This window comes from Saprolegnia diclina (assembly GCF_000281045.1).
Source record: "Saprolegnia diclina VS20 unplaced genomic scaffold supercont1.10, whole genome shotgun sequence".
NCBI lineage: Eukaryota > Oomycota > Saprolegniomycetes > Saprolegniales > Saprolegniaceae > Saprolegnia > Saprolegnia diclina.
The window spans coordinates 225,468-238,290 of NW_008246077.1; the positions used below are offsets into that span (position 1 = coordinate 225,468).

General features: G+C 59.5%; 6 protein-coding genes across 6 annotated transcripts; 2 read left to right on the plus strand and 4 right to left on the minus strand.

Annotated features, from left to right (window-relative positions):
* The first annotated feature begins 743 nt into the window (after positions 1-743).
* On the plus strand, positions 744-1,657 carry SDRG_04074 (hypothetical protein). Its single transcript, XM_008609730.1, has 2 exons — positions 744-1,419; positions 1,463-1,657. The coding sequence occupies exons 1-2, from the start codon at positions 799-801 to the stop codon at positions 1,607-1,609; spliced, it is 768 nt and encodes a 255-aa protein (XP_008607952.1). The 5' UTR covers positions 744-798; the 3' UTR covers positions 1,610-1,657.
* A 6-nt stretch (positions 1,658-1,663) lies between these two features.
* SDRG_04075 (hypothetical protein) lies at positions 1,664-2,647 on the minus strand (the record flags this gene model as incomplete). The annotated part of the gene is made up of 1 exon (XM_008609731.1): positions 1,664-2,647. The coding sequence occupies one exon, from the start codon at positions 2,645-2,647 to the stop codon at positions 1,664-1,666; it is 984 nt and encodes a 327-aa protein (XP_008607953.1).
* A 621-nt stretch (positions 2,648-3,268) lies between these two features.
* Positions 3,269-5,286, minus strand: SDRG_04076 (hypothetical protein). The gene is made up of 3 exons (XM_008609732.1): positions 4,973-5,286; positions 4,672-4,918; positions 3,269-4,621 (listed from the first exon to the last, which is right to left on the minus strand). The coding sequence occupies exons 1-3, from the start codon at positions 5,219-5,221 to the stop codon at positions 3,336-3,338; spliced, it is 1,782 nt and encodes a 593-aa protein (XP_008607954.1). The 5' UTR covers positions 5,222-5,286; the 3' UTR covers positions 3,269-3,335.
* A 536-nt stretch (positions 5,287-5,822) lies between these two features.
* SDRG_04077 (hypothetical protein) lies at positions 5,823-7,829 on the plus strand. Its single transcript, XM_008609733.1, has 8 exons — positions 5,823-6,524; positions 6,568-6,694; positions 6,765-6,877; positions 6,932-6,986; positions 7,031-7,113; positions 7,160-7,300; positions 7,348-7,554; positions 7,617-7,829. Exons 1-8 carry the CDS (start codon positions 5,850-5,852, stop codon positions 7,770-7,772), a joined length of 1,557 nt encoding a protein of 518 aa, XP_008607955.1. The 5' UTR covers positions 5,823-5,849; the 3' UTR covers positions 7,773-7,829.
* A 4-nt stretch (positions 7,830-7,833) lies between these two features.
* Positions 7,834-9,906, minus strand: SDRG_04078 (hypothetical protein; the record flags this gene model as incomplete). The annotated part of the gene is made up of 8 exons (XM_008609734.1): positions 7,834-7,951; positions 8,007-8,113; positions 8,160-8,237; positions 8,288-8,444; positions 8,495-8,653; positions 8,704-8,983; positions 9,033-9,153; positions 9,205-9,906. 8 exons carry the CDS (start codon positions 9,904-9,906, stop codon positions 7,834-7,836), a joined length of 1,722 nt encoding a protein of 573 aa, XP_008607956.1.
* A 52-nt stretch (positions 9,907-9,958) lies between these two features.
* On the minus strand, positions 9,959-11,355 carry SDRG_04079 (hypothetical protein). Its single transcript, XM_008609735.1, has 2 exons — positions 10,632-11,355; positions 9,959-10,581 (listed from the first exon to the last, which is right to left on the minus strand). The coding sequence occupies exons 1-2, from the start codon at positions 11,291-11,293 to the stop codon at positions 10,059-10,061; spliced, it is 1,185 nt and encodes a 394-aa protein (XP_008607957.1). The 5' UTR covers positions 11,294-11,355; the 3' UTR covers positions 9,959-10,058.
* Positions 11,356-12,823: the final 1,468 nt, after the last annotated feature.

A 12,823-nucleotide genomic window follows, 5' to 3' on the forward strand; every position in this document is an offset into this window, starting at 1 on the left:
ACCCGTAAGCTGCCGTCAACTTCCACCAAATATTCATAGAACTCGTGCGAAAGATGGTGTCATTATCATCATCGCTCGACTAAACGACTAGGGTACCACGCACTACCGGTATTGTTCTTCTGCAAGTGTCCACGTGATCCGGTCCATGCAGCCATGCATGGCTCTCTTGCCTTGGTGACGGGTGCAGCCCCGCTCATGCGCGGCAAGGCCGTGTCGGTCGCCACGCGCCGCGCCGTGTCACACCACCCTCGTCGTGGGCTCGACACTGATGCCCACCCGGCCGAGATAGAGTCATCATGGCCCTATCTTTGAACGGGGCCGGGCCCGGCAACTCTGTGGCCTCCGTCGCCCCTCCCGCCACCGCGGTTTTGATTATGAGGTGTCTGTTCCATGCAATCAACGGCAAGATCCAGCGGCCGCATTCAAACCAAGAAGCGCCTCGTGCTAAGATTCCATACAAATATCAAGTGGGTGACGACGTTGATCGGGATAGTAACCTATTTAAACCTATATACGGATGCAATGCCTTACGACAAGCCATCTATTACATTAGATAGTAACCATTTGAGACCGAGTCAAGGTATCGTGCTGTCTGTCACCTCGGCATCTCAAATAAAGAAGACGTTTACGGAGGTTGAAGCCCATATGTCAACAAAACACTACGGACACGCGATTAAAAATGAGCGTTTATACTTGATATTTGTATGCAATGAAGCCTTTCTAGCATAAAATAAGCCTGCCCGTGTCGCGCTCGTTGTCAGAATTCAACTTGCGCTTGCGCCAACACCCCGTAGAGTTATGACGATGCCGACCCAATCGCCGTTCTCGATCACGTCGATGCTCAATGACGACAGCTGCATGACGCACTGCCACGAAGACGACTTGTCCTCGGACGACTCGCAGACCACACCGGACGCGCGGCCGCATGGCCGGAAGCGCCAGCGCGACTTGCAGCTCGTGACAACGCTGGCGAGCGAGGCCATGTCACTCGAGTCGACGTTGTGGAAGATGCGCCACGCTGTAAAGGAAAAGATGGAGGCCGCGACGGCCTGGGAGCGCTCGGCGCGCCTCGAGGCCATTGGCCGGCACACGCTGGAAGTTCAGCGCCGCAACCTGCAGCAAACGGTTGTCGCGCACTGCAAGGCGATCCACTCGCTGCAGTCGCACCTCCTCAAGTCGGCGACGCTCTCGTCGATCCCGATGAAGCGACCGCGACGACACTACTTTAGCCCATCGCCGCTGCCCGCGATCGAGCGCGACGACACGATCATCGATGCGTCCAAGCCACACGGCGCCGTCAAGATGGCATCGCTCACGTCCGAAGCCAAGGAGCTCGTCTCGATGCGCTGCCAGCTCATCGAGCGGCTCGACCAAAAGGCTCGGGATGCGTCGCCTTGGGAGCTCAGTGCGCGGCAAGAGGTGGTACCTGGACTGTACGATGAGGATCTCATGGCATCGCTAGACGCTCGACATGCACTCGGCCCTTGTTGAGAACCGCAACTTGAAGGCGTGTCTGGAAGAATACATGAAGTACCTCACTGCGCTGCGCTTCATGCTGCTCAAGTGCCCTCTGGCCAACGACGAGGCCCTGACAACAACGACCATGTAATCTGATGCTATAATTTACGCTGCACTTTGCAGGCTTTTTGATTGGATATCTATGCTACGGCTGTGGCGCCATGGTCGCGCCACGCTTCATGAAGTTGACGCTGTCGTCGGCGTCAGCGTCGAGCTTGGGCATCTTGAACGAGAAGGTCGACATGCGTCCGAACGTCGTCGAGTGCGCGCGCTTCTTCTCGGGCGACGAGTCGGGGCCGCGGTAGTAACGCGGCGGCAGCGTCGGCATGTCTTGCAGGGTCGTCCACGTGGCTGCAACGTTCTTGTTCGTCATCTTGACCATGGGCGAGAACGCGTCATCCTCAAGCACTTCCTTCTTGATGTAGATAGGGGTTGTCGTAGACGGCGACGATGGCGCGGCGCGCAGAGGCGAGGCCATGCTCGAGGATGCCGACGCTCCGGGTGATGGCGACGACGGGAGAGGCGAGGACACTGGCGACGCGGTTGGCGTAGGTGCCAGTAGCATGCGTGCCGCCTGTCGCTTGGGCGTCACAACGGGTTCCGGCTCCGCCTCGATGGGCTCTTCCTTGATGACGACGTCTTCGTCGACCTTCTTGGGGCGAATCGTCTTGGGAGATGGCGATCTCGTCACCACGGTCAATGGCGTCGCGGCGACGGGCGGCAGCGCGATGGGCCCAGGCGGCGGTGTCGAGAACGAGAACGACTTGATCTGGCCTAGCGTGCGCGAGATCATGCGTCGTTTCTGTGGCGAGCTTCGCACGGTCTTGAAGTACTTGGGTGGCAGCGACGTCGCAGGCTCGGGCTTGACGCCGCCAATCTCCTGGTGCGTGAAACTCGCGTCCTTCTTGCGCAGACGCGGCGACGATGGCGGCGAGAACGGGCCAAACTCACAGAACGAGAGCGGCTCGAGGCTCATGGCGTCGAGACTGAACTCGTCCTTGAGGAAGCTGTCGTCGGCAAGGGTCGCGGACGGGCGAAAGATGTCGGCGCCAATGTCCATCTCGAGTTCGTCGACGTCGAGACCGAAGCCATCGTCAGCGTCATCGGTCGAGAGGTCCAGGAGCGACATGCTGCGCCAATTGCCAAGTGCGCAATCGGTGGTGCATGGCGGCCTTCTCCCTACCAAAGTTTATACGACTGCCACGGGCAAAGATTGGTCCATGACAAAAAAGGGTACACACACCAAATTCAACCTGTGAGAGGTCTAAATCCACGCAATTTAAGTGGCAGAGGGAGCTGACGAGCGTTGCTCACACCGCGGCCGGTGGCAAAGGACACGGCAACTGTAAGCAGCTGTACGTATTAAGCTCGCCGTCACCTGTAGCAAGCAATACGCAACCGTGTACAGTAGCCCAGCAGTGTGCTTTTCAAAATCTACGTAGACCACGTCCACTGGGCTGCACTCGCCAAGTGTCCACTATATTGAGTACGCAGTACATCTCGTACACCAACCTATCGCCTCCACAATGCGCTTCCACGGACGTGCACCTCTGGAGCCTCATCCAGGATGTGCTCCAGTGCACCTTTTGTGTCAATCACCTCCTGATCCGAGCCAGCGCGCGTCGAGTTGCGTGTTTTTAAACCTCCCCACGTGGGCATTTGCGCCGACCCCCCTTTTTGTCGCATCGAGGCGTGCGGCAACTCCATCGTTCGACGCTCGCCAAGGTCACTTGCGGTTTGTATGGCCAACTTCGACGTTCAGCGCTCATGTATCTTTGCTGAAGATGATGGAGCGTTGGTATTAGCATTCGAAATGGTTAGAAGAACGGGTTGATGCCTTGGTTGTTGTTGTTGCCCTGCTGCTGCGATTGCTGCTGGGGCGGGAACCCGCGCGCGGGCTGCTGCTGCATCGAGTTCATGGCGCCAAAGCTGCCAAAGCGGTTGTCTTGCGGCGGCGCTTGGCCCATGTTCATACCCATCGTACCGGGTGGGGCCATGCCTGCGTTCGGCTGGCCCATCATACCGCCCATGTTGAACATCGGGCGCGGGCCCGACGAGCCGTTGCTGCCAAAGTTGCCGGGCGCCGGCGCGTTGCCACCCATCATGTTTGGTGGCGGCATGCCATTGAAGCCACCCATTGACCGCGGGTTCGAGCCGTAGCCACCGGGAGCTGCACCACCCATCGAGTTCACGCCCGGTGGAGCACCACCAAAGCCACCGGCGGGCGCACCAAAGCCGGGCTGGCCACCAAAGCCGTTGTTGCCAGGCTGGCCAAAGCCACCAGCGGCGGGTTGACCGCCAAAGTTGGGCTGCCCGCTAAAGCCACCAGCGGCGGGTTGACCACCGAAGTTGGGCTGGCCTCCGAAGCCACCAGCGGCGGGCTGACCGCCAAAGTTGGGCTGCCCGCCGAAACCGCCGGCATTAGGCTGACCGCCAAAGCTGGGCGGACCACCGGCGTTCGGCTGGCCACCAAAGTTGGGCTGGCCACCAAAGTTGGGCTGGCCACCAAAGTTGGGCTGGCCACCAAAGTTGGGCTGGCCACCGAAACCGCCAGCATTCGGAGGACCACCAAAGCCACCGGGCTGACCTCCAAAGTTGGGCTGACCGCCGGGCTGGCCGCCAAAGTTGGGCTGACCACCGGGCTGGCCGTTAAAGTTGGGCTGGCCGCCAAAGCCGGGCATGGGCGCGCCGCCAAATTGAGGCTGGCCCTGGGGCATCATGCCACCATACGGGTTCGGAGGCGCCGCCGGTGGCCCGAAGCTGGCCATGATGTTGTTCTTCGCGGTTTCGTGTGTCGGTGGCGCAGGCGCTTGCAAGAACGCGTCACCAGACGGAGCCTTGGACTGACTGCCAAACTGAGAGCTGCCCGTAAAGCCGCCCCAGTCGTCTTGCTTGGGGGCGGCGGCCGCGGGGGCGGGCGGAGGCGGAGCAAACGGATCGAACGGGGGGTTGGCCGGTGCGCCGAAGTTGCCAAAGGTTGATGCTGTGGCCGCAGCAGCGGGCGCTGCCGAAAAGTCGCCAAAGTTGAGAATATCGGCAGCAGGGGCGGCCTTGGGTGCGGCCTTGGGGGCTGCCTTGCCGCTGCCCGTTCGTCGTGACGGCGCTACGTTTGTTGCGAATCAGACGTTTTTCTTTCATGCTGCAGGTACATACCCGGCTCGCGCTCTTCTTCGGACGCTTCGCTTTCGTATTCTTGCTTCTTGGCCTTGCCGCTGCCCGTTCTCCGGGCGCTCGGGCCGTCGTCGCCTTCACGGCCCACAAATCGCTTGCGTTCGTACTTGTCGCGAATCCACATTTCCTTGTCACGCACGGACGAGTGCTCTGTCGGGATGCGGTAGTCGCGCGGGACGCAGGCTTCGTAGTACTCTTTCGCCTTGGCGTTGCCCCATTTTTGCATTTGCTACACGCGTGGGCTACATGAGCACAGATCGTCCTGCCTGCATCATGGACGTACCGTGACTTGGTCGGACGTCCATGCGTCCAAGTTGACACTGCGCACAAACGTGAGGTGTACGCCGAGGCTGCGGTGGATGCCCGAGCACGCAATGCAGATGAACACGCCGAGGTTGATCGACGCCCAGCGCGGGCCGCGGGCGCCGCAGTCGGCGCAGAACCTGTTCTCGTCGCGCTTCATGAGCTCATCTAAGATCTTCTTGAGCTTCGTCTGGTCGTCGGGCTTGCCCGACTTGGTCTTCGACGCCATGGCCAAATCGAGAATAAAAGACGCTGGCCGAGCAGCGGTGTGAAACACCTCAACGTCACACGATTCAATTACATACAAACGCCAAGATATCAATAAATGTGCGATTAAAAATAGATCCATACAAAGCCCATGTACCCCGCGAAACGAACGCCAGTCACCTCGACCGCCGATCGAATACGTGGCAGCCCTGCAGTGGCCTCTCAGCTCTTATTTGGGTGCCCGAGCTCGTAGGCCTGTCGGTGGAAGGCTACGGGACGTCGCGCGTCTGCGCCCCACGTCACGGGCCAGCGTATCTTTTGCATTCTGTTCTGTGGCAACCCCTTTGAGTACACTGTCTGGTTGCTGGTGGAGATTCTGTGTGCGGGACGATCGTCGGGCGCGACGAGGATCTTTTATCACTCGACGAGCGCCATTTCGTAGACGCGCTAAAGTCAACACAGACGTCCTTGGGCCTCTCGTGTCGCCAAGAGTCAGTCGCGCACCGACTAGGCTTACGTGTCGCTCGCGCTTCAACCTCCGGCTTGGAGTTGAAGTAACACTATTTTATATTTCGTACACGAAATGAAAACGCCAATATCGTGTGCATCTCATTTTAGTGTCACGCTTCCGAGGATAAAGTTGCGCTCGCATGACGGTGCACAAGCCCAACAAGCGACGCGACAGCGCAACGAAGCGCCAGCGCAGCAAGCCGCCGCCAGAGACGCCCTCGAGCCGCCCGCCGCTACCGCCTCTGGAGATCCATGCGCCGCCAGCAGCTGTCGCGATTACGAGCCCGATCATGATTGCCGCGCGGCCGCCACCGCTGGTGATCCCGCCGCTGTCGATGCCCGCCGCCGCACCGACGCCACGCCGGACGCCATCGTCGCGGCCGTCGTCGCCTCGACAAAAGGTCAACCTCGCGCCGCAGCGCGCGCTGCTCGTGGACTTTTTGTACCGCGAAGTGTTTGGCATCATGGAGATCAAAGAGAGCGAAGGACCGCACAACCAGCAGCGCGTCGTCAACTTTCTCAAGTCGTTTGTCGAAATCGAAAAGCTCGTGCTCTACGGCCTCCTCCTCTGCATCGACAGCTTCATCTACGTCTTCACGTACCTCCCGCTGCGCATCGTCCTCGCGCTCGGCTCGGGCGTCGTCTCGATCTTTTACAAGCGCACGTTCCGCCGGTCGCACATGCACGACATGCTCCTCGCGATCATCATGGTGCTCAGCACGAGCGTCTTGTACCAAGTGGACATGTCCCGCGTGTACCACTTGATCCGCGGCCAAGCACTCATCAAGCTCTACGTGCTCTTTACGATGCTCGAGGTCGATATAGTCGTCGACCATATTTCGCTCAAAATCGGTGTAGATTGTCGACAAGCTCTTTTGCTCGCTGGGCCAAGACGTGCTGGACGCCATGTACTTTACTGTCAAGTTCCAGCCGCGCCGCATTGGCCGCATGACGTTTGACTTCACCATCTGCAGTCTCTACGTCGATATCCTTTTCCGACTCGTCTTGTCTTGCTAGTTCGTTTTGTCGTCTTCTTGCTACAGCTCGATGTGTACTGCTGCACTCGCTCCTCCTCTTTGGCCAGGTCGTGACGATGAACGTGGCGATCCACTCGAGCTCGACGTCGCTCCTCACGCTCCTCATCTCCAACAACTTTGCCGAGCTCAAGGTCCCCCCGATTTCCGAGTTCTTTTGTGTCCGATTAGACGATATGGATGTCTAGACAAGTGTGTTCAAAAAGTTTGAGGAGCAAAACCTCTTTCAGATTGCATGCAGCGGTACGTCTGGCTAAACAAACGCAGATGCGTCACTCGGGTCGTAGATATCGTCGAGCGGTTCAAACTCATGCTCATCATCGGCCTCATCTTGCTCCAGTCCGACGGCAAGGACGTGGCCGATGGCACGGTAGCTCATTCCTCGGCAACGCAACCGATGCACCGTCGCTTCGTAGGCCATGGTACTGCTAGCCGAGATGCTCATCGACTGGATCAAGCACGCATTCATCACCAAGTTCAACCAAATCCCGCCGAGCGTCTACTCCAAGTTCATGACGATTCTGTGTCGGGACGTCTCGGGCTACCGGAGCGACTCGGTCTTTCTTCTTCTCAGAAGAGTCGTCACTCACGTCAGATCGCATAGACGATCCAAGACCACACGCAGTTTGTATCGCGCCGCCTCGGGCTCATCTCACTTCCGCTTGCGTGCGTCACGGTGCGCATGGTGCACGAGGCGCTCAAGGACGCCGAGACGGCCGCGTCGCTTGAGGGCGACTGGGCGTTCACCATGTCGCGACCTGCGTGGGCGGTCATCCTAGTGCTCGCGTTCGTTTGCCTCAGCGCCTTCAAGGTCGTCGTTGTCGATCCTGCCATCGCGTCGATTATGGTCGGCTAAGGATGCTTCGCATGTAGGTTTTGCTTAGTCTCTGGCTCATGGTGCATGCGTGTCTCTCGGGGCGCCTGAGCTCGTCGTGGAAGTCGGCCCCACCCTCGTCGCCCCGTGCCCGTGCGCCGCGAGAGTCCGTGGCCACGCCGGTCGCCGATCCCACATCGCGCTTCTCCATCTAAGTCCCAACCGGGCGCAAAAGGACGACTGCATTCGAATCGAGTCAATCTCTGTCTATCGCTCTCACAAGACGTGGCCGACAGGACCCATGGGCTGGGCATGCACGGACGGCAGCACCACTTCTTGGGTGTCGAGGAACGTCGCTTCGTACACGTTGCCATCGTATGCGTACCGAATGTACCTACGCACGCAGCACTATATGAGGCACTGATGATGGAAGCGGCACTGTAGCGCACAGCTGCGGGCCATTCGTCGGCACTTGCGGGTCGTAGAGACCAATGCACGGGTCGTAGAACCCGAGCAAGCCGGCCTTGGACGTGGCTTGGAGGTGCAAGCACCCGTCCTATGTGGCATGGTCTTCCTCGTGGTCCTGCACACCTCATATGTACCTGGAGGAAGAAGCGGAGCGGGATTGTCACGTCGATGTTGACATCTTCGATCGACGACGGAAGTCCATCTTGCGCCGTCTACAGGCCGCGACATGCAAACACGGCAAGGGGAACATGGTGCAATGTACCGTCGGGTGCTTGCCGTAGCGCGCGACCAGAATCTCAATGCCGTGCTCGGTCGCCTCCTTCGTGGCGGTGCGGGCCATGAGCGTTTGTTGCGCAAGCGCACAGCGCCGGGCTTCCATGAGGTACGAGATGCGACGGGCGTGTTCCGACTGCACTTGGCTAGTTGCAATATCAACTTGATACCTTGTTTCATAAAACCTCTGGCATACCGCTGTTGCTTGCGCTTTTGCGCCGGCCGAAGCACTTGGCGCACGACGGCTGAGAGCACAAACGGTAGCGTCGCCGCAAAGAACGTGTTCCAAGCCGTCGCGGCCGAGAGCGGGGCGATCGCGATTGGAATCGCAAACCGCACGTTGCCCCGCGCGAGTCTACCATTTTACGAATAGTATCAAGGTGTCAAGACATCGATAGGGCCGACCCGAAGCGAAGGTTGATGCCTTGGAGCGCGAGACGCAAGGCGATGCTGACGCGGCTCCGGCGCGACACTTGGGACGTGGTCGTGAGCACCATGCCGACGTTGCCGAGGCTTGCATCGACACCGACCTTGGCCGACGTGTGGGACGTCACTTGCTTCTTGAGGTTCACGCCAAGATGCGGGCCGTCGTTCTGGATCGCGAGCGACGTTCCGGCCTCCATCGACTCGTCCTGGTACTGCAAGCTCGACTTGAGACCGTCATGGATGCTAAAGAGCATGCTCGCTATATATCGCACTTCAGTATCAATGTATCAGGATGGCAAACGTCGTACCTTGCAGCGGCAGCGTGGGCGAGAGACGCAGCGCGTGGTGCACACCGACCGTCATGTCGAGGCCGTCGGTCGTGAGCTCGGGCATGAGAAAGCACGACGTCGTCGACGACATGGGTTGCTCCTACAGACGCGAACAGCGTCACATTATAGAAAACACGAGGAAGAGAGGTACGAGGTGCACGCTGAGCTTGGGCGTCCAGCCCATCTCGGACGAGAGGTATATCCGCAGCGCGGCTGGGTCGGCCGTCACGTAGTTGATGCCGCACGTGAGCGCGCCGAGGCCGAGGCCGTCCTTGTCGTAGAGGTACCCGCCAAGCACGACCGTGGTGTGTGGCGACACTTGGATGTTGGTCGATTGGCGCATGACCATTTGCGAGATGCTGAGCATGCGGTGGTCCTTGTTGAAGATCTGGCGCAGCGAGAAGAGCGGGAAGCGCACAAAGTCGGTCGCGTCAATGCTCACTTCGCAGTCGGTATGCGAGAGGAACTGCGCCTGGATATGCTTTTCGTTCCAGCGGCGCAGCAAGATGCGGACGCGCTCCTCAACGTCGGCGTCCTTGGCCACATACGTACCGAGCGTCCAGTCGGCCGTCTTGTCCTCCTCAAGCGCCAAGACGCCCCGCTCGCCGTAGTTGTCGTAGGCCAAGCGCAATGGCGCCGACGAAAGCACCTTGTACGCGCGGTCCAAGCGCGGGTACTCTTGGTTCGCCTCGTCCGTGTGCTTGGTCTTGTCCGGGTGGAACTCGCGGCTCAGCGCGAAGAAGGCCTTGCGCACCTCGTCCGCGGTCGCACTCCGGCTCACGTTGAGCGCTGCGTAGTAGTCGACCTCGGGCGTCGCCTTGAACCAGACGCGGGGCAGCGGTTCGTCGGCCATCAGAGTCGTCGATTGGGGAAGCCACTGGCCCGTATAATTATCCGGATGGTATCCGCATACGAGCGCAAGTGCATGCTCATGCTCGTGGCAGCGCCGCCGCCATGCCGTTGGGGTCGAGATCGCATTGCGCTAAGATCTATTATAATAAACTACTAGTCGTCCATTTCCGGGCACAAGAACGTGGCTTCGACGAGGCCGTTCAAGCGGGCTTCGCGCGGGTTGAGCGGCGCGAGGAGGTCCGTCTCGGTCTCGCGCGACTTCATGAGGCAGTAGAAGCAGACACGGACACGGCACGTTTTAGCGTCGTTCAGGCCCGTGGGCACGTGCACTTTGGTGTTGCATTTGCGGCAAATGACTTCGCCGCACATGCGGCAGTGGTGGCGCCGGAGCATGAGCCGAAACGTGTCGGTGCACACCGAGCACTCGGTCCGGTCCGTGTCGCGGACCCACTTTTCAGTGCCAATGATTGCGAGCTTGGCGAGACGCATGCTCTCGGCGTAGGTGCGGATGTTGATGAGCCGGTCGATCACGTGGTCGTGGAAGGCTTGGAGCTTGGGCCGCGACGTGCCCGGGGCCTTCCAGTCAATGTGCGCTGCATACGTCACCTCGACCACGTGCGGCGTCGAGGTTTCCATGACCAGATATGCTTCGCAGCGAACCGACGCGCGGGAATACCTAGCATATTGCTCATGAGTTTTGCTCCGACTCGAATTGTCTGTCCGTACTCTGGCTTGGGGGGGCAGACGCCGAGGCGAATGGACTCGACGACGCGGTACCCCATCCACGAGTCGTCGTCCATGCGCGAGACGTCCGTGTAGTCGAGGCTCACAAAGTCAAAGGTGTGTGGGTGGTCGATCATGCCCTTCACGGCCATCCATTTGAGGCCGCAATGGAAAAAGTTGCCCTCGCTGCGAATGAGGTCGAGCACCTTGGCGTCGACGACGTGGTCGCCCATGATGATGCGCTGGTTGGCGAGAAACTCGTCCGAGGTCGGGCTGCACAGCAGCTTCATGACGTCCTTGACGGTCCCGTTCACGCGCACAGTGGCCCGGACGTCCTCCCAGTGCAATGGCGACGCAAAGACGTCGACGCCGAGCTTGGACTTGACGAGCGCGCGTGCGACCGACCCGTCCTTGGAGGCAAAGTCCAGCGCCGCGTGTTGGCGCGACTGGATGTAGCGGTAGCACGTCGACTTTTCGGCGGCGCTCAGCAGCGACGAGCGCTCGTGGATGACCGGCGGCGCCGCCGACGACCGCGCGGGTCGGTCGTAGACCGCCGAGATGCGGTCATCGACCAGCACGACGCTCTTGGTGCGCGACGTCGGCGGCTGGCGGCGCGGCTCGTCCCGGACGCCGCTGGCAATGCTATGGCTCTTCCCTCGCAGCATCGACCCTCTCGCAACACTGGCCAATTCGAGACTGACGGGCGGATTTCCCACATGTGAAAAATTCTCCACCCTGTTACACAGCGTTGCGTGCGATGTGGGGGCCCTACCAGAAAACCAGCTGGTTTGCGCTCTCCCGCAAGCTCTGCCACTGCAATGCCGAGATCGTTTGCCAGCTGCTCGCATGCAAGCTTCCTCACCTCACGACGCAGTGTCTCCTGTGAGTTATGCATGCGAGGCCGAGCGACAGGGAGCAACCGCCTCTGTGGTACGATCGCACCTGCATCTCGCTGCGGTGGTCGAACCCACTGAACCGATTCCATTCCAAGCGCCAAAATGACGTGGCACGCGGAGAGAACGCATCTCATCTCCTGCTGGACCTCATGGATCTCGCGCCGCACAGTGTCGACAAAGAGGAATGCGATTCCGACCCCGCCACGCACATTTCACACGGTGCTTGAAGCGGGAGACAACAAGATGCATGGGACGCTGGACGTATGTGTACAGGCGAATGGATGTCTTGCCCGCAAGAGCTTCGCGACGTTCCTTCTGCACCCATGGACGAGCCACGTTCGTTGGCGACCGACGTGTGCAACACGTTATCGACGCCTTGCCACGCTCGCTCGGTCTTTCGACTGCTCACTGGTTCGACTCAGAGTGGGCGTGGAGAGCCTGTAGGCGGACCGGCTCTGCTTGGAATCGCTTGTTGACAATGATCAATGCAGCTGTATTCCATCACGTAGCCCCACCTGCGCCAGCAGTACCGGTACTCCCTCCAGTGTCTTTGTATATCGTTATACGATATCGGCTCGGGTGGTGAGGCGGTGCTCGACAAGCGGCTTACGCGGTAGGTACGACGCGCGTAGTCCCATTGAAGCAACCTACTAATAGCTCGGTCAACCGTCAATAGGCTGCACGCCGCAAGAGGCTGGCGTAAAGCAGTCGCCTGTTCCAGCACGTACTAATTCGATCGAATGCTGGACTCGTGCGACGCACCAGGTAAGTTGGAACACTGATAAGGTTTTGTCATCCTCGCACTGGTACTGCTACACGGGATCTTGGCCAGAGAGCTCTGGCGTGGCAGCCTTGTTGAAATGAGTTATCAACATGAAATTAGAAAGATGGAAATGGCGGACTTCCTAATGCGCTCGTGACTGTTGTGTCAGGCTGCGGTTGCATGGTTTTGGTTCCGGATTGTGCGGGGGACGAGGTAGCGATCACACCAAGGGTCGGCGCGAAGAGCGTTGAGCGACTCGGCAAGCGATGGCACCGACGAGCCAAGTGCCGGACATGCAATCGTGTAATAGTAGCTACCTTGATCGCGAGCGCAGCAGCGGGAACGTTTGTCAACGTCGTGCGTGCCAGCCTTGTCACCAGAACGCCAGCCACCACAGCCAAGAGCTCGTACAGGGTACCATGCTTCTCTCAGCCACGCTACCGACAAAGCCTTCCTGTGGCAAAGACGAGGTAATCACGACGGACGCGTCGAGTAGCATTGCAAAAGGATTGTATTTGTATCGACATGGACGCCGA